Raw genomic sequence first — 21,279 nt, 5'->3', positions numbered from 1 at the left:
ATGCACATACACATATATATTTACTAAGTAGACTGGTATGTTGGTATGCATGTATTTTGGAGAGGACCAGCAACTGTAAAGCTTTGTGAACAGTATTTTATGTACTCGTGCTCCCCCTACAGAAAAACAGGTGGAGCTTTCGCCTACCTGTACCAGAGAGTTTAAAATTGCATCCTGTGGTCAAGAAAGTTAAAGCAAGTTGATACAACCCTGGTATATATTATCTGATAGTGCCACATAAGACAGACAGTCTTTGCAGCATCTGCCACAAAGAAAATATAAATCCTGAGATGTGCTTTGAGGTACTCTGGTAAAAAAGAATATAGCATTCATATGACTAAGACTGGCAGTAACTGCCATGGATTGTTTACAGACACTTCTGTAAATTACACAGTAGTTCCAGATTTCTATACGTGGCTGTGTAATTACATCTAATAGATGTAAAAGCAATGACTTCTCTTGGCACACTACAATTTGGATTACTACTTAGAGAGGATACCATTTAATAAGCTACTTCACTTCCTGGAGACTTGCAATCCACCACACATCATTGCCTTAGTACAAGAGTTCACTTGCCGTGGAACATCACAAGGTACTGAATGATCATGCGCTGCAATTCCCACCATTTCAATCATTCTCTTTTCTAGTTAGTATCAGGATGTAAAAACAAGTTAGAGAGCAGGGTGGTGGTGCTGATCCAGGAAAATGGTACAAGTTCTCTGCCTGCATGATACCAGCACGCCTGAGAACAATGAACAAGTTTGTCATCTACAGCCTCACCATTTTATGTCAAACTAGAGAGATAAGACCAACCTAAGCCTTATGGATAAGGACGGCTAACATACCCTTGGGCAGCTGGTAGATTTAGAGACTACAACAAAGAACAAAGACGCAAGTTACAGGATTAAGACAAAAAGAAAATCAAGGAAGAATAAACCTCAAAACTGGAATTGGAGGTACAGCACTGACAAATGAAAAGGGCATGCTACTTTTTAAAGTCTATTGCTCCGTGTAATTCCAGCGGCATTGCAATTCTTCAGCAACCAGCAATCTCCTAGAAACATGTAAACTAATTATCATTTTTCCCTAGACAGAAAACCAGCAAGTTTGGACTAAGAGGCAGTAAGAGAAGCTGTAGGACTGACAGAAGACAACAATGCTGGCATAAAGGCTCTTAAAACAAATGTGACTAGGGGGAAAGAAAAAAAAAGAAAAAAAAAAAAAAGAAAAAGAAAAGACACAGACCTGACCTCAAAGGCACTAATCCTCTCAGGCCCCAGCCTTTCACCTAAGCATCTTTGTGCAGGGAATGTGTATTGGTATTTTAGAAACACCTAGATGCACTCTGCATATTTAACAAACCTGTAAGCCAGAATCAGCACTCAATCTTCTCTCACTTGGTGAGTTTCTAAGGCTCATGGCTAGACATCCTCCTCTTCATTGAAATCCTGACAATAGGCTGAATGAAAGAGTCCTGCTGGTCTTGGTTAAAAGCAACCGCTGCCTATTTAAAGCACGAAAAGGATGGAACATGTGTTTAATTTTTTTTAATCAAAGTTGCCTACTGTTAACATATGGTTTGGAAAAAAAAAAAGTATAAAAATATGCTAATCACATGTTTCTACAGGACTTCAATACAGTTCTCAGAGTGCCAACAGTTCTCTAGCAAGATTAACCCATTTTTAAATGTGGGTGTACCCTTTCCTTAAGATACCAACATAACGACCCAGCTAGCTTCTACATTAATGGCTAAGGAGTTTCAGAGGCTTTACATTCACTGTCATCTAGCAATAAGAAGAGCAGAGCACCACACACAGAACCCAAGACATATTCACTGTGTGCCAGGAGTCACCTGTCCTTCCTGCAGTGAGATTAAACTGTACCTGGCACCGATGAGTTCCGCACATTATTGTTTCTCTTCCTTTTCAGTTTAGTCAAGTGTTCTGCTCCTAGCAAATAAAAAGGAATAAATTTTCAGGGTAGTTTCCCTGTATGCTGCAGAATGATGAGCCTACACAGCTCGTTCCTTTTTCCCCTCTTTCTCTCAGAGGCCAGTCCACCCCACCTATCTGCTAGAATAGACAGGGAAGGGCTGAATCACACAGAACCAAAGTTAATAGCCTCAAACAGAAAAATCAAAAGCAGAACCCAAAAGAGAACTCAGATATAAAGTCTCTGACTCTGACAGATATAAAGTCCTCTCTCAGGGTTTATTTTAAACATTTGTATTCTTCACAGCTTTCGTGAGTCTCTTCCATCATATAAAACCAGCTGATAACAGGATTGCCTTGGTCACAAATAGTTAATGAATAATCAGCTCTGAACTTTTACTGATACCAGTATCTGAATGTTCTGTATGACAAGGGTCAATTGTAGAAAAAAAAAAATTATTAGCACAAAACAGAACAGAAAAAATAAATTTGCTTTTTAAGGATGCTCATGCAATGCCTAAGGCACATGCACACCAAGGCTTCAGACAGGTGAAAATCAAATCTTTTTCAGATATATTCTACAGAATTATGTGCCAATTCTTACTTCACAATAACTCTGAGCAAACACCAGCCTTTTTACAGCAAGGCTATGAAAGAATGAGATTCTGAAAAGAACTTTTCAAAATGCTTGTGTCTTATATACAATGAGAAGAATTCTTTTGCTTATCTCCCAGAACTGACTGTTCTTACAATACATTGTTCGGTCTAATCTTCATAAATTCATCTGCAATCTTTGATACCTTTGCCCTAACATACAGCTGGGGGCAGCAGCACGGGACTGCACACAGCAGCACCATGTCACTATACAAGAGCTCCCACCATTCTTTTGGGGAGAAAAAGCATATTGCTGTCAGGTTTGCCCTTGGAAAACTGCTCACCAAGACTGAAAGTATCCTCCTACTAATTTCATCACACTCAGAAAAAGGTTAAATGTAATCCACATACTTAAATATTTTTTTTAATTACAATTACATGTTAAAACTCATTACAAGTGTTTTTATCGCTTTGAACTTTTCAGAAATATCTTGGGTGTCTGCCATCCCGCAGGAGGACTTTTCAAACCAGCTCTTTTCCAGATGCGCTCCAAATCTTTCTCAAATTTTATCTAAAACAGAAAAAAAAAAAAAAGAAATGGTAACACAGCTCAAAGCAACACTCAAGTATTCAGCCACTGCCCACATGTACCAAGTAGAATCTAGATGTTACACACACAGAAGAACCAAATGCTTTACGGTTTTAAGTAGGCAGCTTGCTCTATGTGTCAAATTAGCCTTACTGCAGAAAATACATTAAAATGCAATAGGATTCTGGTAGCATTATTTTAAAAGTCCTGTGTGAGGAAAACTGAGAAGACAAAAAATGAAACTTAAGAAAAATTTAGAGGTTTTCCTCATGATAGTGTGTTCAGCACTGCTTCCTACAAATCTGAAGAAATGGAGTAACAATTAACCCCAATTTGCATCAAGGCAAGGTGAAAATTACCAGAGAATGAGCTAAACTATATTATAGCAAACCTAACAGACTAGTGAAAGGTAGCATTGAATGAGACCATCTACAGCTTGAATGAAGGCCCATGTCTTCCCTCACCCCTTCTATTATGGGAAGTAAAAGGCTTCTCTATAGAAAAAGACAATAGGAAGCACTTGAGGATGTTGGCAAGACAGGAGATAAATTAAGATTAAACCAGTCTCCCTGATACAATGCAGACACGTGAATTTATCTTTCACACAAATGCTAAAATTCTTCTCTCTTAGCTACATGTATTTATAAGTTTCTGTCATGCAACAGAAATCGCGCTCAGTAACTGTCGCACATGTATGTTTACAACCACAGAAATATTCTACATTTCAGGTTTTGAAGATGTACAGGTCAAACACAAAACAGAAAAAGCTATTGTACTAGTAAATACTGAATTTATTAAGGCGCTCTGAGCTGCTGCCATTTTTCCCCAAATAAATTCCACTTAAACACATCGTCTGAGACCTGAACAGAGGCCAGTTTGAGAAGAGGGGACATTTATGTCAAGAAGTTCTCTCTACCCTGAGCTCACCTGACGCTTCTTCTTGCGACCTTCCTTTATCCTCCTCCGTACAAACTTTCTTCGCTTTAGCAGCTTTTTGTACTTGTGTCGATTCATTTTCCTTCTGCGAATCTTCAAAACATTCTTACACTGAACATTGTTGCTACTTGTTCCTTCTCCTTCCTCCACATCAGCTCCCTCGTAAGATGGAGGACAGTCATATCGCTGCAGAGGTTCATAGCCCGCTTCTTCCTGAGCATTAAGGACTTCTGCTTTAGGTAGCAGGTATCGAACTGTCAGCCAGCTTTCTAAGGGGCTGATGGAAAGTTTTCTGGGGATCAGCACCTCTTCCAGTTCAGGGTCCAGAGCATACCACTGCTGAGGCTGGGCTCCGCTATTGTTAGACGGCTGTGTGCTATAGCGCGCAGATGTAGAATGATAGCAAAGAAAGGAAGACACTGACCTTGGCAAAAGGTGGCCTTTGAGAAGAAAAGAACGTCACTTAAGAGGCAGAATTGTCAAAACAGAATGTTAAGAAAAGCTCTGCCCAGCTCTCAAACCACCAGGTAACTGTGGCCAGAATAATCTAACAAAGGAATTTGCTTACAAAAATTACATTCCCACCACATAAGCAAGTATTTTTTAATTTGAATTTAATTATGCTGCTGTAATGCCACCTGCTAAAAATACATTATACAGTGCTTTATCGTGTAAGCTGTGTGTAAGTACAATTTGGAACAGGGAACTGTTCACTGCATTAAGCCTTTCTGTGGCTAAAGAATCTCCTCCTAAGCTTAAAAGAGGTCAGATCAGAACTACACAGTACGGAGAGAACAGATCAGAGACATACGAACATTTGAAAACCTCTGAATGAACAACAGCCTCACCACTCTTGCACTGCTTCCTGGGAAATAAATTCCTGGGAGCCTCATTACCTTAGGAAAATTAAAAAAAAAAAAAAACAAAAAAAAAAAACCCAGAAACCGAGGTCACACAACATCAGTTTACCTGCAATTCGTGAAGCCTTCAGTAACCTAGAAGTCAGCTGTGATATTAACATATTGTTTCGCTCTGTCCGTAGCCAGACTGTAATGACTGATAAAATAAGGACATTTACTCATTGAGGTGAACATACTGCTTAAAAAAAACAAATCCAAAAATGGGCTGAGTCACTCTAAGCACCCTCCTCCTCTCCTCGCCAGGCTGCTGGGTTTTGCTGGGGGGGCCTGGCCCACAAGCAGGGGCTTAGCGGGGCCGCAGAGGCAACTGAGGAAACCTCGGCTGTTCCAGGTTTAAAACAAGTCCCCTCCAGGCACAGCCCGGCTGCCCGCCGCCCCCAGGCCCTGAGGAACAGGCCGCTCCCGAGGCGGGACGGACCGCAGCCCTGCGCTCCGGGGGGTGGGCAGCCTCCTGCCCCGGGCACGGGGCTACCAGGGCACGGGGCTACCAGGGCACGGGGCTACCAGGGCCCACCACCACCCCACGGGCACGGGCTACCAGACCCTGCCACCACCCCACTCCGCTCCCCGGGCACGGGGCTACCACGCCCCGCCACTGCCCCACTCCCCGGCCACGGGGCTACCTGGCCCCATCACCGCCTCGCTACCTGGGCACAAGGCTACCCGGGCACGAGCACGGGGCTACCAGGCCCCGCCACCGCTCCGCGGCCACGGGACTACTAGGCACGGGGCTACCCGGCCCCGGCCCGCTCCGCTCCCCGGCCACGGGGCTACGCAGCCCCACCACCGCCCCGCTCCCCGGGCACGGCGCTCCCAGGCCCCGGGCACGGCCCGCAGCCCGCCGGCCGCCATCGCTCACCGTCCCCGCCCGCCGCTGCCCCGGAACTTCCGGCCGCTGCGCAGGCGCCGTGAGGCGCGGCCGGGCCGGGCTGTGCGGGCGGGCCCGGGGCAGCCATGCCGGGGCGGGGGAGGGCCAGGCCGCAGCCCCGAGGCGGCGGGGTGCCTTCGGCCGCCGTCCAGCCGGGTGGAGGTGCTCGGCCCAGCGCACCGGGAGGCCGGGGGAGGTGCCAGGGCCGGGCCGGCCGCGGCGGCGCGCAGGGGCCGCGGCCCTCAGGGGAGCAGGGCCCCGCCTCGGAGCTGCTGCGGGCTGGGCGCGCCCGGGGAGGCGCTGGCGGGGCCTGCTGCCCGGCAGCCAGCTCTGCTCTCCTGCTGCCGGCCGGCGGAATCGCGGGGCAGGGAGCTGAGAACGGAAAACCGGAGACAAAACCCTCTAATACCCCGTCTGGAGCGCTAGAAAGCCGGCAGGCTTTAGTTTCGAAGCTGGATGCACGGGGGATAAGTTCCGCCCAACACACATCCTGACTTTGTTCACCATTTATCTTTATATGGTCAATCTATACCTATTAATGACATTTCTGAGAAACTGTTGGCATATTCCTTACGGTTCCATGCACTACTTATCATATCTACACTCTTACTACACATACGTGGCCTGATGGGTCCGGGGTCCTCTGGTGGTCCTCTGGGACACCTTCATCCTTTCATCTGCTCATCCTTTTCATGACCTTCCCCGTGCCTTGTTTCAGCACTCGGGGCTCATGTCTCGGTTTCAGCCCGGTTCTTACCTACTATTGTAGCTAAACTATACAATGGAGCATTCTACTAGTAACTAAACTACATAATGTGACATTGTACAGCTCGGCAATGCCATGGATACATTAGTTCCAACATTTACAGTTAAGCACACAGGTAAAATTCCCCTCGTCTCAGAGCATGCCACGCAGCAGGCTGCGGAAGGCACATCTGCTCCTTTTCCACACCCAGCATCTGACATTTGATTCAAACTAAATAGCTCAACTAGTTCAAACTGAGCTCGCCCCTTACCTACCAGGTTTGTGCTGATACAACAGTCACACTTGGAGATGGAAAGTCAATAGCTTTCAGCTGATAGGAAGGCACTGCGTTTTGTTCACCTGCTTGGTCACAGCAGCGCATCACTGAAAATCGGTCTGAGAGCCAAAGTGTGGCAGAACAAGCAGTTTTTCAATGAGACTTTACATCCTTGTCGATGTGGGGATCGCGAAAGGCAGCTAGAGAACTCTCTTTCACACCATCAGCTGCATCTGAGGGCAGATCTCACAGTGGCTGCTGTCCAGGAGCAGCCACACCTGTCTCTCCCACTTACCTGGCTGCTGTTTTGTCTTTTCTTACTCGGTACAGGAACCCACCGTCTTGGCACAGCATGAAAATGCCTAATCAGCTGGCATGAGGGAGTGATGTTGAAGCAAATCCCAGACTTCAAAGAACTTTTTGCTTTTATCCCTATCTCAGCCAGAACACAGAGATCTTTTCACCAGATGCTTTTAGGAGTTCAGACCAGAACAAGGGTCTGCCCCAGTTTCAGGTACACCCCACCATGTTAAACCCACCTGGCCCGAAGGAAACAGCAATGCCTAGTTCCTTCCTGCAAGGCAGAAATACCATTCCCTGGTCAGGGAAGAGCAACCTACGTAGACAAACGTACATACACAGAAAAATAACCGCAGTGGTTCAGTAAACAGACTATTTGTTTAAACAAGACTTTATTGAAGATGCTTTAGAAGTTTATGTACAAAACAACATTCCCGCCCCCGTATCAGGATATCAGTCATGCCCTGGGAACAAAGCAAGTGTCTGGTGTGTGCTGTCAACCTGGGGACACTCGGAGGTTGCTGAGGAGTTTACAGAAGCACAAAATTCACGTAGTTTAGAGCTGGGCAACTTCAGCCTTGGCTCAGTTAGGACTGAAAGAAACCAAAGGACCTTTTCTAGAGACGTGTCTCCAGCAAACTGAACTTACTGGAACCTGACAGCCTGCACTGGCCTTGTTCTTTGCAGAAGTAAAGGACCTGACCTCAGAGTGAGAGGCCCACCCTGGTTTTGGAAGTGAAGAGGAACCAGCCCCTGGATTTAACTTGCAGTTTTAACTTATTTTAGATGGTTCCAGGAGATGCCCATTACTAAGAACACAGTAGTATTTGCAGAAAGCATTAGAACAGAGCAGTAGCAATACCAAGTCAGCCACCTTGCTTTCCAAGTATACCTAAAGAGAGGCGGGATATCAGACTGGCTACTTCAGCTAGTAGTGTATAAGAAAACAGTAGAGACACAGACATTAGTGGCACAAGTTAAATAGTGACTGACGTGCTGTTTCCGTAGTATACTGTGCACTTCTACCACGGTAGAGTTTCCCCTTGCCAGTCCAGGAAGGAACCATTTTCTTTTTCACCGAGACGGTCCAGGACAGAGAGAATGCCTGGGATAGCCTCTTGCACCTGCATGGGAGCCTAGAGCAAATCAAGCTTAGATCATTACTAGGAACAGTGTACAGAAGAGAATCAAATGCATTTAAGAAGTTGCTAGAATCAAAGGGGGGGGGGGGGGGGCTATTTTCATTTTTCATAGCATGGCCCTGCAGCATATGGAAGTGTATGCTGTGCAGTGGGTTCTTGCTCAGGGGTTGGAACAACAAGGGAGTCTTTCACATTTTCAAAGAGATGTCTCTTACCATGTTTCCACCCATGTCTGTCTGAAGCCAGCCTGGATGCAAAGAAATACAGAGAATTCCATCCGATTTCAAGTCTGCGGCAAGACACCTGGTGATCATATTCAGTGCTGTCTACAACAGTGGAAACCATCTATTAGTGTGCTGGTTTTACAAGCCTGGAGCAAGACCCAAGCTAATTGGCACCTGCCTTCCATCATGATGTCTCCTGACAAATGAAGGGGCAGTAACAGTATCACAGTAATTTATCCAGACTTAGTGGGGGCTTCATTCTCACATACAGCTGTTAAGAGACGTATTGCAAAAGTTCTATTGTCATAAGCTTACTGCCCAAAGACAACACTAAGTTGTGATGGAAGACAAAGTAGTATTTGAAACTCCTAAGGAGCTGTGGGGAAAATAATGTTGACATAAGGACTGTGTTTTTCTGCAATAATCACTGCACAAACGTTCAGGTTTTTACTTCTGAACAGGGAAAACAAGCATATTAACAGCTTATGAGTAGGCGGTGTAAGAGAAACTGTATGTCTAATCTTGACTGTTGGTACAAACTCAGTTTCTGGATGTGACAAAACTGAAAAACTCCACCTCTCGCTAATCAGCTCTACCGTGTACAGGTCAGCACACCTTTTGTTGAGTTTCATGCCTATCTTCCTTGGGCTGGAGAAGAACACAGCTAATAGGACACACACCTGAGGGCATCAGTTCTTCCCTGAATGCCAAGTGCCTCTGAAATGGTTCTGTATCAGAGTAGCGATGGAGCATCTGTTTTTAAGAAGCTGGTGTGCTTGCTCCAGATATATGGTTTTCAAGGTCCTGTTTCCACCCTCATGAAGAACAAGAACAGTTCCTGTGTCAGCCTGCCCAAGGAGGTGCTGCAGACCTCACATCATCCTCCTAAGCTCAGAGTGGTCTTTACCTCACAGGCCTGCCGGCACCCAGCAAAGCACAGCCCAGGGCAGCCTACAAACCTTCGCTATCCTGTAGGGGTAGACCTTGAGGAACATCTCATTTGCCTGGACGAGTTGCATGGAGGCAGCAAGGGAGGACATATTGATAATGGCAGCTCTATGGCAGCCCATTCCTGTGCTCAGCTGAGCTGCCTTCCTCAGAAGGGGTAGAAATGCCTGTGAAAACAAGAATTGGTTTTAATTTGGCCCCTTCAAGGCAAGCTGGACTCTCAGGTTCTGCTCTGTGAAGAATTGCCATACAACTCTATACCACCAGCACAGAATGGTGGTGGCTCTCCGGACAAGCTGACCATAGGAAACCTTTCTATAACAGCCAGCTGAAAATAGCAAGGACCTTCAGCCTCTTCTGCCCACCTCCTAACCCAGCCTGTCCACGGAAGTGACCTCATACCAGATGGATTTAAACAAAGAGAAAGATCTTTGATAAAAAGGATCTCTTGCCACTCGCTAGGCATACAGTTTGACATCAGAACCATATCTGTGCAGTTCCAAGGCGACAAATGCTTTGGTTACATGTCCAGCTCACTAGTGGCAAAGCCTCACATAGTACTATAGGTTAAACACATTCTTCCCAGTTCTTACCTTGGTGACCATCAGCTGGGCAACTGTATTGGTTTCGTAAGTGGTGAGCATTGTCTCTGCTGTGACTTCTTCCAAGGAAGCAATCACGTTGATGCCAGCGTTGTTAATGAGGCAGTTCAGACCTTTGTCTCCCACAATTTCTTCCACTTCCTTGACTACTTTCTTGATGCTGTTTTCACAGACCACATCTGCACAGAGGAGCCAAGAATAGCCACGGTGAACAGTGAAGCATGTGGTTCAGGTGCCATTCTGGCACTATACAACACATGCTAAACTATAGCTAAGGCAGTAGCCTGAATGGGGACACTGAGGCAGCACACAGAGATGACAAAGCACAGAAGACTTTACATAGATTATGTTTCCCCAGTGTTATCGTAAGGGTGATCATTTTCAGCTGCTGGAGGTCATGTACAGCTACTGATCACCCAGTAGACCTGTTGCTTAAGATGCACTCGCCTGATTAGTTGAAGATGCTTAAGCCCTTTACTCACCCAGTTGGAGAAGCTTGATATTGCTGTATTGCTTGCTAAGCTGCTGGAGCTCCTGGGAAGAAGAAATTATTTGAGTTATCTTTTTAATATATATTTATACATATATACATATATTTCCGTGGCTATTATATAAAACAGTTTGAGATCTGCACCTCCAGAATTGTAACTGCCATTTCTTTTCATAATGGGACTGAAGGCAGTGATACTACTTTGCTTTCCAACTGCTGAGCAGCTTTCTGGAGGACAAGATCAACTGCTCCAAGAAACTGGACTCTTCACCTGCTTAGTCAAGATACCAGCATGCCAGATTATAGAGTTAGTTCTCAGTTTGTACAGCTCCAGGGTGTGTTTGCAGTGTAACCAAAGGTCTTTGATCAGGCAGCTGCCATTGCCAGTTCCACAGCAGACCACCATGGCGCTCAGACTGCATTCCAAGCCAGTAATTCCCCACTTCTGTAAGAAAAGTGTAGTTCTCCTGAAGCTCAGCTAGTGCTAGACATCAGTTTAGCGCAACAGGAAGGCTTAAGAAAAGCCATCTGGAACTACTGTTTGAAGGAAGTTTCCTAGCGCTTTTCCCATGGAAATTCTGTTTGCCAGCACTCTTGTTAGCTTCAATTCTTGTAACCCAAGGTAAAGCACACATTAAATCAGCTCCATACACAGCAAGCGTCCACGAGAAGAACCCTGTTCCTGCTAGATAGCTGTAATTCAGTCATCTGTCTGCTACCTCTCAGTAGAGGAATGACTAGTGTTCTTGAGAAAATGAGTACTATACCAGTGTTGCTGCTGGACAAAGTATGTCCCAACTGGATTTATAGGCCCAGACGGAATACTTAGGTTTCTATGCCATGTAGCCAAGTGGGACGTGTGGCCAAATGTAACAGATGGATTACACACTCCCAGCCCCTTTTAGGAGACTGAGCAACCCTGGCCAAACATTCCAGGTCAAGCAAATCCATCTCTTTAGGAGCCCTTTGGGAACGGGGGTTGGGGGGCTGGTTTTGAAAGAGTACTTTTTGCCACTTGGAGACACTTAGGGACTCCGTGTCCTCTGTCAAGCTATAATGCATTACAACTTTTATCTCTGTTCGTACTCTGCAGGATTCTCTCCAGGCTCGTTCTGAAAATTTGTTCTTCCCCTGAGGACGATCTACAACTGCAGTTAAGGCTGTTAGGGGGGGAGGGAAGGAAGGGGAACAAGTCAGAAGCACAAAGCCAGAAGACATTCCTCCCCTTGGATAGGGCTTAGTGGGACAGTTTTCAACAGATTAAAGGCCCAGAACACACTATCTTGTTTATTGATAGTCAGGCATGAAATAGTTCTGCCATGTCAAGGCCTGCAATAATTATGTAGCTTTGGACTGTTCACTGGACTTCAGTTTGACAGTATCACTTACTTGATAATAAACTCAGAAGTGTTTTGGCTTCTCAGGGTTTGTTCATTTGTGTATAGTCAGACTGCTTTACTCTCTGACAGAAACAGGCTATGTTTCTAACACTATTGCTAAAAGGCCAGAGATGTTTTGTGAAGTGAATAAGCAACAGGTTCAATTAAGAACTCCAAACACTGTAGCATTAAGCCTTCTCCAGCACACAGCGTGAAATTACAATTGCTGCATGCAAATCAGGTTTAAAACTCAATGTTTTTTCCACTCAGTTGGTTACTTAGTTAACGAGTGACTCCCACGTCAGTGGTTTATGTTTCTCAGAAGCAGCTTCCAGGCATAAAGCTAACTCAGATGGCTTTGGTCTTCAAGAATGTTACTTTGTCCGATATAAACATAAGCTGAAAAATCCAGTTAGGAAACCTAAAAATTGCAGAAAAGCCTATTCTTTTCCCTACTGTGACTAGGAGAGGAGGACCAGAGACCAATTCATGCAGCGCAATCAGATACAGCCATTTCAAGCCACCAGTCACGTATGCTGCTTCTCCTCTTCCCCCACTCCAAGGAGTTTTGATCAGAGAGATCAAACGTCCTCTGTGTCTAAAGAACTCCGAAAATATTACTGCAATGCATGCATATACTAGCTATTGACTCCCCACTGAAGGGATAAGTTTTCCTGAAACTCACTGTTGTCATCAGTCAAGTGCCACGTTCTCCCCCCATTAAAAAAAAAAACCACAAAACTCCCACCAAAATTACAACTTAAAAAAACCCACCCAAAACAACAAACCAACCTACACCACCAAAGCTATGTGCAAGGCTTTTTTTTTGAAGCAGACTTGTGCTCACTGTTTGGAATGCCAACATGCTAGTGCAGAGGCACGGCTCCCAGGACAAAGAGGTTGAATCCCTGGAGAAGACAAAGTCTTGGAGCAGAGCCAGTGCAGCCCATAATGGCAATGCATGCGTAAGAATAAGTCAGCTCATTGGTACTGCTTTTTGAAGTGCAGCTTGTATTTTAATGTCAGTTAGCACAGTTTCATTTAAAGACACCAGGTACAGCCAACATATCCCAGACTAAGTAATTTTTAGTTAACGTTCTGTGATAGCCAATTTAAAAACAAACGAGACAAACAAGACCAACATAAAACCACAACACATCCCCCTAATACTGTGCTTAGCGTAGTAGCTCTAGGAGTGCTCTGCACCTGAATGGTTACCCCTGAGAATCAGCTCTCAGGGATTCCAAGAAAAAATTAAACTCTGATTAGCATCTGTTGTTTCCCGCTTGCTGATTTTAATTACAATTAAAAAAGAGCCAGCCTACTCCAATTTAAACAGGATTCTCTGGGTGCTCAAGGCTCCAGATACAGCTTCATCAGTACACGGAATATTTACTGCTAGATTTCAACCGGGAATGTTATGTTGTCTTTGCCATTAAGCAGGATTTACTTTGCCTTCTTTATGAAAGCATTATCCACCTCAGTTACAACTCTTGGAAAGGACTGGGCTCTAGTAGGGCACTTGGAAGCAATCAAGCCAAACTAACATAGCCTGTAGGTAGCTCTGTCAGGCAAAGGGTGCTCGGGTATCCTTCACATCATCCTGCCTGCAGTGAGGGCAAAGTCAAAGGTGTATCATGTTTGCCCATGTCTCTCTGAGACAGGCTATTCAGTATCACAGTGTACAGCCAACTTACTGTTTGCTTGTGTAATAGCTTACACCAGGCTGCCCCAAATCCATAGTTCTCTCTGACTCAAGAGGAGCCAGACCTTAATGCTATAGGAAGTGCAAAAGAGTTCCAGGGGGAGAAAAAACCCCCCAACACTGCAATAACCCCAAATTATAAAGGCTTCAGGAATGCCCCCTTTGTCCGATATAACACATCTATCTTGCTAGAGCGCTGCTCCAGAGATTGCTCAGCTGCTCCTTCCAACAGCAGACCACACGGCTAAAATATGTAGCACAGAAAAAAAACCAACCAAACAAAAAAAAAAAACACCAAAAAAACCTGACAGTGTGCAGAAGCACTTCAGTGAGAGCTCCGTGTCTGACAAGGGAAGAGACACAGCACTGTTGGTAACACTATCTCCTACTTCAGAGGAAGGGAAACAGCACATTAAGCCCTGGAAGCTCTCCAGAGCCCAGCAGAGGACCCCTGAGCAGCAAGGAACTGAACGCTTTCTTGTTCACCTGGGAACACACTTGGGCTTGCGGGAGAGCACGAGGAACAAGAGATGCTCCTGTCCCGAGGTCCCATGGTCAGCTCTCAGCACAGCCTGGCAGAGCCAAGCTGAGTATCTGAGCCCTGTAACTGGATTTACGCCGTGGCCATTCGGATCCCTTCAGCTACCTCGCTTCCTTCTGCACCTCAGCAAGTCAGAGGGGGGACTACTGGGGCTGCACCATCATCAGGTGTAGTCTTAAGACTTCAGATCTGAGGGTTTTTTCCCTTTTACGGGGAAGCAGGATGGGGGAAGCAAGAGCAAGAAAGAAAAGCAGGAGCTGGGGATAATTACAGATGGGTCCACAAGCCCGTACAGGCTGGCTGATAATAACTGTACTGTGGTTTTGTCCATCTGGAGTGCAAAGAGAGGACACCCAGGATTATTTTGCAAGGGAGATGTAGTTGCTTCCACTCTCGGTGCCAAAGCAGCCCAAGTAAAGGCAGATCAGCGTCAAAGTGTGGCTGAAGGAGTCTAGCATGGTACTTTTCAAGGAGGAGCAGCGGTTATCTAGATGCGCCTGCAGGCCTGCTGCATGTTATCGTGTGATCTAAAGCCCATTTGTTAGGCAAATGTTCTGTGGAGGCCACCTAGAAGCTATTCAGCACAAGAACTCAAGTTATTACAACTTCTGCCAGCGCAGGCTCATGTGAAAGCTTGCAGCTGTTCGGCATTACCCCAGGATTTGCAAGTTACAGGAGACGTGCTGCTCTCTGTAGTAAGCAGAGGAGAGCAAAGTCAGACTCTTCTCCAGCATCTCTCTTAAGTCAGGTCCTTGGGGGCTTTTGGCTGCCCACTGTTTGGAGGACTCTGAAGTATGCAGTCCTCTCTGCAACAGCATACGCTCTGCTGAGAGATTCTCTGGATAAATCTCCGATACCAAGGAATTGCTGCTGACTGTTGTCCCCAAGATGAGCACTGGATTTGCCAGTAGCTAAGCATATTTAATCACTTTTCCTCTAAAAACTGGAAGGTTATTTTTAAAAAGCTTTTCGTTTAAGATCTTCCCATCCTTTTTGCCCTCCCTGCACTCTGCAACAGGCAAATGCTGCTCTATCAAACCAGATGAGAGCAGAATTTAAGAGAACTATCCAAAGTTGCCTGTCTCCAAGTTCATCCTCCAGTGCTGGAGAGGAACTGGGGGACAGTGCAGGATTTTTCATATGGTCACTTACCACAAAGCAAAGTGGGAAGAAACTAAATTAGATAAATTAGACCACTTGAGTCACCGTCAAGAGGAAAAGCAAGTACCGAGTGCTCAGGTGTGCAGAGAAAGAACAAGTCACTCAGCTCTCCAGCCCAGGCCGCATGGTCAACAAAGGGATCTTAGATGGGCAAAGCCCATTTGATGTGTATGAAGACAAGTCTGCGGTGCCAGCCCCAGGAGTACAGGAACCTGAACGCTGGGGGGTTAAGATCTGACTGGTAAGTTAGCGAAGGCAAAGTTTTCTCTCTGGGAAAGAAGAAAAAAAAAAAAAAGAAAGTCACTGAACCTTGGCCTTTCCTTACCACACCACACTCAAGCAACATTGCCAAATTGGATCCAAGCTTTGAGACGGTCATATATGGTACTAAAACTCCCATTGCTAGAGGCTCAAGCACGTCTGTGCTTGCCCTCTGCCAGCTAGGAGTAGTGGCATGGTGGAAACACCCCAAAAGGTCAGAAAGTTTTGTGCCAACTGTATGCATTGCAGATGAGACAGATAATAGTAGTGAGACTACTACAGTACCTTTAGTAAAGATTTCCCTTCTTTGTGTTTCCAAACCCATCTGTTAGAAATATGCTTTCAGCTGGCTGCAGAGGTTTCTATTGATGTACTGCCAAAGCACAGCACATGGCCTAGAGGTCCTTACAAAGAACAAAAACCTACCCTGATGCACCAAGGACAAACCTTGCCTCCCCCCATCACCAAAAAAAGAAAAGGGGGGAGGGAAGTTTAGGATGCACCCCATGTGGCCTGCAGAATGGCCACTGGGGGTTACTGGAATGTGGCCCTTGGCCAGCTTCCTGTGACTGCCAGCAGTCTTTCCAGGTTTCCACTGCTGGAAGCAAGGAGTGACCCCGACTCTTCCCAGGCACACTGCACTTTTTGAAGGCTATTTCATCTTCTGGTGCAGGTTTACCAGCCTTTTTGCTCAAGATTTTTAAGTCCTGGCAGTGTGAAGAAGCTCACAAGTTCTGTTCAGATATGTCCGTGTAACGTTTCCTAGGAAGCTCTTCCTACGGAAGGAACCATTTCACTTCTCCATGTAATTGATCCAAGATCATTATAACGAGAAACCCCTGCTGAACACAAGGGCCAACTGGTGAAAAAGAGAACCTCCCTCAGCACCGGCTCAAGCAGCTTTAGAACAAACAACCAAGCGGGGAGATTTCTATCTAACAACAGGTCATATGTCTCTGCTGGTTTCCTGTACCACGCTGTTGTGCAATCACTAATAGGAAATACAACTGGGACACACGCCAGGTCTTGTAACAGGAGTGAAATACACAGGAGTAACAGGAACGGTAGCGAATACCTGTTCAGGAGCTCGTCTACTGCAGAAGGGGGGCAGAGGGGGGAAGCTGCAGGAATCAATGCCTCTGAAAGGCAGTCTTGTGCACCAGAGTTCAGTCTGTTCCTCAGCAATTCGATTCAGAAAGATCCTAAACGTGCCTTAGTGCCGGAGAGTTATTTTTTTCAATAACAAGAAACAAAATTAAGCCTTTTTCCTTTGGTTTCATAAGTACCTGTAGAGCAGCACAGTGCTGCTGGAGAAGCGGGTGGTCAGACTGCAGGCACCCCCGAGCCAGCTCGGCACTGCCATCCTGGAAGGGGCAGCTGCGGCACCACCTTTTAAAATTTTTGTGTAGCTAAGCAGTAAACAAAGTCCCTACATTTTCTTTATTGCTAGCATGGCGTGACCACAATTTGCACTGAAAAGAATAAAGTCCACTGTAAGGGAACAGACGTATAAGCTCCGTTTAGCTCTGCACATGCCAGGGAATGTGCCTTTCACTAAGGCAGCCTTGTGCCGTGCTTGGAATAGGGGAGATGCGGGAGCAGGGCTTTGGGGATCAATTCTCCTATCGGATACCTGTGGCACAGTAGGTGCGAGACAGCCGCAGGGTTGAGAGCTCAGATTCTGGCAGCTCTGGAGCACTAGAGCTTTCCCAGGAAAGAGGGGGATACCTGCGTGTATTGTCGTGCTGCCCTAGCAGCGTTCTACCTTACTGAGGAGAGTCAAGAGCAGACTAGAGATGCACCAAAGGACACCAGTAGCTGTGAAGTGAGTGGCTTGATAACCCTCTCCAGTTTGCCTCCCAAAGGTTTCATTTGTCATTTATAACAGTCTAGGGCTGGGGAAGGAGCCCAGACACATCACTGCTGTGCTGTAGCGGCCGGGATGCTGGCTGAGGGGGGAAAGGGCTGCAGGTGAATTCACCAGCAACGTGTAACAAAAGCTACTGCGTTTGCAGCAGAAGGTGCTGGTCCCTGCGCAGCCAAGGAGGGCACCAAGAGGAGTGTTTAATTCGTCGTTCCTTTGAGCCTTTGCACTTAATTGCAAATTCAGTGGAGAAAGGGAAGAGAAAGATGGGGCAGAGCTCCTTCTGGGGACACAGGGACACCGTGTAGCAGAGGCAAGTAAAGCTGTAACGGGATTCACTGGGAGGCTTATGGGGGGTGGACTGCCCCTGCAGGGCTCCTGGGCCACGGAAAATTGGAGAAGGCCAGGATAGTCTTATCTCCAGCTGCAAATCCAGTGGGAAACTCGTGGGCAAGAGGGAGCGGCTGGCAGGAGCCCTGAGGTGCTGCAGCTGCCCAGCCTGCCCGGCCGGGACCGGGGGACTCCCAGCTCCCCTCCCCTCCCCCCGGGAATGCCCAGAGGGACCCGAACAGCAGCACCCCGGGCTCATTTCACCTCCAGCCTCGGAGACTCACGGCACCGGCTCCATCCGATCCGGCCACCTACCCCGGGCGACAGCTCAGCCCCCAGCTCCCCTCCCGCCCCGGGCACTCGCTGCTGGGACACCGGCGCCTGGTCGCAAAGATGCTGCGGCCCCGAAGTGCCTTCTCCCTCCCCCGCCCCCTCCCCGCCAGCCCCCGGGGCCAGCACTGCCGGACCGGGGCTCGGGGCTGCATCCCCTGCCCGGCCCCGCCCGCCCCCGGGGCTGGGGGCTCCGGCACGCAGCGGGGCAGGCGCGGGGTCCCGCGGGCCGGCAGCATCCCCCCCCGCCCCGGGCAGCCCCCGCTTACCTGCGCCTTCTCGGGGTACCGGCAGGTGGCAAAGACCAAGTCCGGGGGGGGGCTGGCGGCTGCGAGCCCCCGCACCAGCCCCAGCCCGATGCCCCGGCTGCAGCCGGTGATGAGCACGGAACGGCAGCGCGGCTGGGCCATGCTGGCACGGCTCGGCACGGGCACGGGCACAGGCACAGGCTCGGCTCGGCTCGGCTCGGCTCGCTCTGCGCCCGGCGCGGCCCCAGCGGCTCTTAACCTGCGCGGCGCGGAGCCGGCACCGCCGTCCCGATCCCGATCCCGCCCCCGCCCGGCCCGGCCCGGCCCGGCCCGGTCCCCGCCTCCCGGGGCTCGCCCCCCTCCCCGGGCGGGTCCCGCTGCGGCCCCCCCGCAGCAGCCTTGTCCCCGAGTGCCCGGCTGCGCTCGGGAAGCGCGCGGCTTCCCCAGGGGAAGGGGACCGGGTGCCCCCAGCCCCAACCGCCCCCCGCCCCGTTACCTGCGTGCCAAGGCCAGCGGGGGAGAAGCGGAACCTTCCTGGTCCCCGCGGGGACCGCCTGCCCCCCCCCCCAGCTCGTAAGCCTGACATCAAGGGACAGAGGTGACATCGCTAGAGATCTAGGAGAGGGTAGAAGAAACGGTCCCAATTCTCTACTGGGGCAATGAAGTGGAGGCAGGAGCTGAACCCCCATTTCTGGACTCCCCAGGTCACTGCCAGAGGCACGGAGCACCCTGCTTGTTTGGCTGTTAGGAGCATCCTTGCCTGTTCATCCTGCGGTGGGCAAGAGCTTGCTGGAAGTGGCAAGCCTTCCTCGCTTTAGCTGGTCCTCACATGCATTAGCCACCGGGCTTGTGCATGCTTTCCCTGTTCTTGATCTGCACACACTCATACATATAAATTGGTATGTGTAGGTATAAAGGCTTTGATTGCATCTGTTAGTATTATACTGCTCTTTATTTTCTTTATTAAAAGATCAGGAAGCTTCTAAAACACTAACTTCATCCTGATACAGGTCAAGAATAGCCTCTCCTCTTGTACTTGGGAAACTAAAGCACAAAGTTTTGGTAATTTGTTCCAATTACAAACCATCTGATGAGTCTGCCCCATTTCCCTTTTGTTGGTTTATTTCTAAACAACTGCAGTGGCTCCGAGGAATGTTCAGGATCTGCGTATCTGAAAATATCTGTTCCTGCTGGACAGCTTAAAAGAAGGTTTGATAGTTGCGTCACGCTCCCAGGGTGAGATAAAGACAAGATACTTGCAGTCATTGCTCATGTCTCAGGCTCTTCGACACACAAAGTGTTGCTGGCAAGCAAAGCTGACCAGCAACGTGGCTTCTCGACCAGTGTTTCTGTTATCTTTGTGTACAAAGTCATGACGAGGATGCTTATTTCTGGTATACCGAGCCCCTATACACAGAACGGTCCCCAGCCCTCTCTCTTCCTTCAGCAAGCAGAGTCCTGGGCTTTCACGGAGCCAAACGCATCAGTAGGTTCTTAATCAAGCAGGAAACAGAGTCCAAGGTTTAGTGGATACAAAGTGTTTGCCCATTGCAAACGTCTTAAAGACAATGCACATTGTATTGGTGCGTTATGCTGCCTTTTTATGGCATCATAAACATACACAGCAATTTGCAAACAAACCACAGGGGCAATATCCATCCTCAATTGCCCCTTTCCCTGACAGGTCTGAAAATGCGCGACAAAGGAGCTGGTGGAGCTGGCTCCGCTTGGCTGCTGGGGAGAGAGATGCAGTGATTTGTCTTGAGGCCTCTGAGCCAGAGGTCAGGGGACAACACCCAGTTACTGCACCCTGCCTGATGGATGACTCACACCAAAAAGCAACCACCCACCTTGGTTTTCAAAGAGTTTCCTTCTCCTTTGCCACAGAGACACAAGCAGCCAGGCCTCTGTGTGCAAATCACCCCAGCCCCACTTGCTCCACACGCATCAGCTGGGGACCAGGACCATTGTCTCCATACTGGGCTCAAACCAATTTGCTGCAGCTTGTCAGTTTTGCTGCACGTTACTGGGGCTGCCGGCGAGTGCCCAAAAATATCTTCTGTTCTTGTGACAAACGGGAGATAGAATGGGCTGGTGCGGACATCTCTTGTTTAAGCTGCCACGTTTCACATCACATCTCTAATGAGTGTAGGGCAGGCTGGGGAGCAGCTAATGAGCGTGAACTGGTTGGTTTCACATATTCCCTGAGGAATGACACACTGTATACATTGTCCCTTTCCCTGCTGTGAACGTGAGAAGCTGCATTGTGCGACACCACCTGAAATGGACATTGAAGGGGAGAGTGTGGACTTACAGATGCCTTACTCTAGGCTTACTCCAGGCTCACTAAGGGAAACCAGCAGTCTATTGTCAGTCTTACAATGCCAAGGAGGGCCGCTAGAGTGATAGGCAAGACAAGTGATGGAAAGGGCTCTCCTGCTTTGAATAGACATGGTATCAGGTCTCTACAAAGCTAAGGAAATGATGAAAATGCTGTTGCCTTACACTATGCGTTCCCTTACTTACTCCTATAGAAGTATTCCCTCTGTTCTCTGAGGCTGGCTTAGCTACATCCATTTTGAAGTCTCGTTGGCTTCTTACAGAGCTGTTAGTGCTGGTAGCAGAGGAGGGTGGAGGCACTGTGGGATACAGGTACCACCTATTGCTTGCAAAGTACAGTCAGGTCAGTCCGCTTCTCCCTGGAACCCGGACCTAGCGAGGTTCAGATGCTCGGCTGGGATTTAGGGAATTATACCTCAACTCCTGGCTGCACAACAACTGCATTTGTCAGCTTGGGGAAGTGAGAAGAGTGTGTTCACGCTGCCTAGGTTTGGTATGTTGTTTAGGCAGCTGCTATTCCCGAGTTCTGAGAGACAGACTCATCCACCAAAGGG

At 48.0% G+C, this 21,279-nt stretch overlaps 2 protein-coding genes across 4 annotated transcripts; both read right to left on the bottom strand.

Moving 5' to 3' along the window:
• Nucleotides 1-2,933: 2,933 nt before the first annotated feature.
• AURKAIP1 (aurora kinase A interacting protein 1) lies at nt 2,934-5,941 on the bottom strand. Of its 3 annotated transcripts, none has more exons than XM_055706040.1 (4): nt 5,830-5,941; nt 5,020-5,106; nt 4,042-4,490; nt 2,934-3,096 (listed from the first exon to the last, which is right to left on the bottom strand). In XM_055706040.1, exons 1-4 carry the CDS (start codon nt 5,924-5,926, stop codon nt 2,989-2,991), a joined length of 741 nt encoding a protein of 246 aa, XP_055562015.1. In that variant the 5' UTR covers nt 5,927-5,941; the 3' UTR covers nt 2,934-2,988. The 3 variants fall into 3 exon arrangements, with proteins under 3 accessions (XP_055562015.1, XP_055562017.1, XP_055562016.1); XM_055706042.1 differs by lacking the exon at nt 5,830-5,941 and adding an exon at nt 5,618-5,812; XM_055706041.1 differs by lacking the exon at nt 5,830-5,941 and adding an exon at nt 5,594-5,618.
• A 1,594-nt stretch (nt 5,942-7,535) lies between these two features.
• On the bottom strand, nt 7,536-18,669 carry LOC102050334 (C-factor-like). Its single transcript, XM_055706141.1, has 6 exons — nt 18,407-18,669; nt 10,559-10,610; nt 10,068-10,255; nt 9,486-9,641; nt 8,518-8,628; nt 7,536-8,296 (listed from the first exon to the last, which is right to left on the bottom strand). The coding sequence occupies exons 1-6, from the start codon at nt 18,545-18,547 to the stop codon at nt 8,183-8,185; spliced, it is 762 nt and encodes a 253-aa protein (XP_055562116.1). The 5' UTR covers nt 18,548-18,669; the 3' UTR covers nt 7,536-8,182.
• Nucleotides 18,670-21,279: the final 2,610 nt, after the last annotated feature.

Source organism: Falco cherrug, chromosome 3 (genome assembly GCF_023634085.1).
Source record: "Falco cherrug isolate bFalChe1 chromosome 3, bFalChe1.pri, whole genome shotgun sequence".
In the NCBI taxonomy this organism is placed as follows: Eukaryota; Metazoa; Chordata; class Aves; order Falconiformes; family Falconidae; genus Falco; species Falco cherrug.
Note: the sequence above shows the minus strand (reverse complement) of the source record. Positions and strands in the feature narration are given on the sequence as shown.

Coding starts and splice junctions, on each gene's coding strand:
- AURKAIP1 (XM_055706040.1), bottom strand. CDS start 5,926: ATGGCTGCCCCGGGCCCGCCCGCACAGCCCGGCCCGGCCGCGCCTCAC. Junction 5,107..5,829: donor GGCAGCGGCGGGCGGGGACG/GTGAGCGATGGC, acceptor TTATTTTATCAG/TCATTACAGTCTGGCTACGG. Junction 4,491..5,019: donor GAAGGCTTCACGAATTGCAG/GTAAACTGATGT, acceptor TTCTTCTCAAAG/GCCACCTTTTGCCAAGGTCA.
- LOC102050334 (XM_055706141.1), bottom strand. CDS start 18,547: ATGGCCCAGCCGCGCTGCCGTTCCGTGCTCATCACCGGCTGCAGCCGG. Junction 9,642..10,067: donor CCCAGCTGATGGTCACCAAG/GTAAGAACTGGG, acceptor TTGTTTTCACAG/GCATTTCTACCCCTTCTGAG. Junction 8,629..9,485: donor ACCCCTACAGGATAGCGAAG/GTTTGTAGGCTG, acceptor CCACTGTTGTAG/ACAGCACTGAATATGATCAC.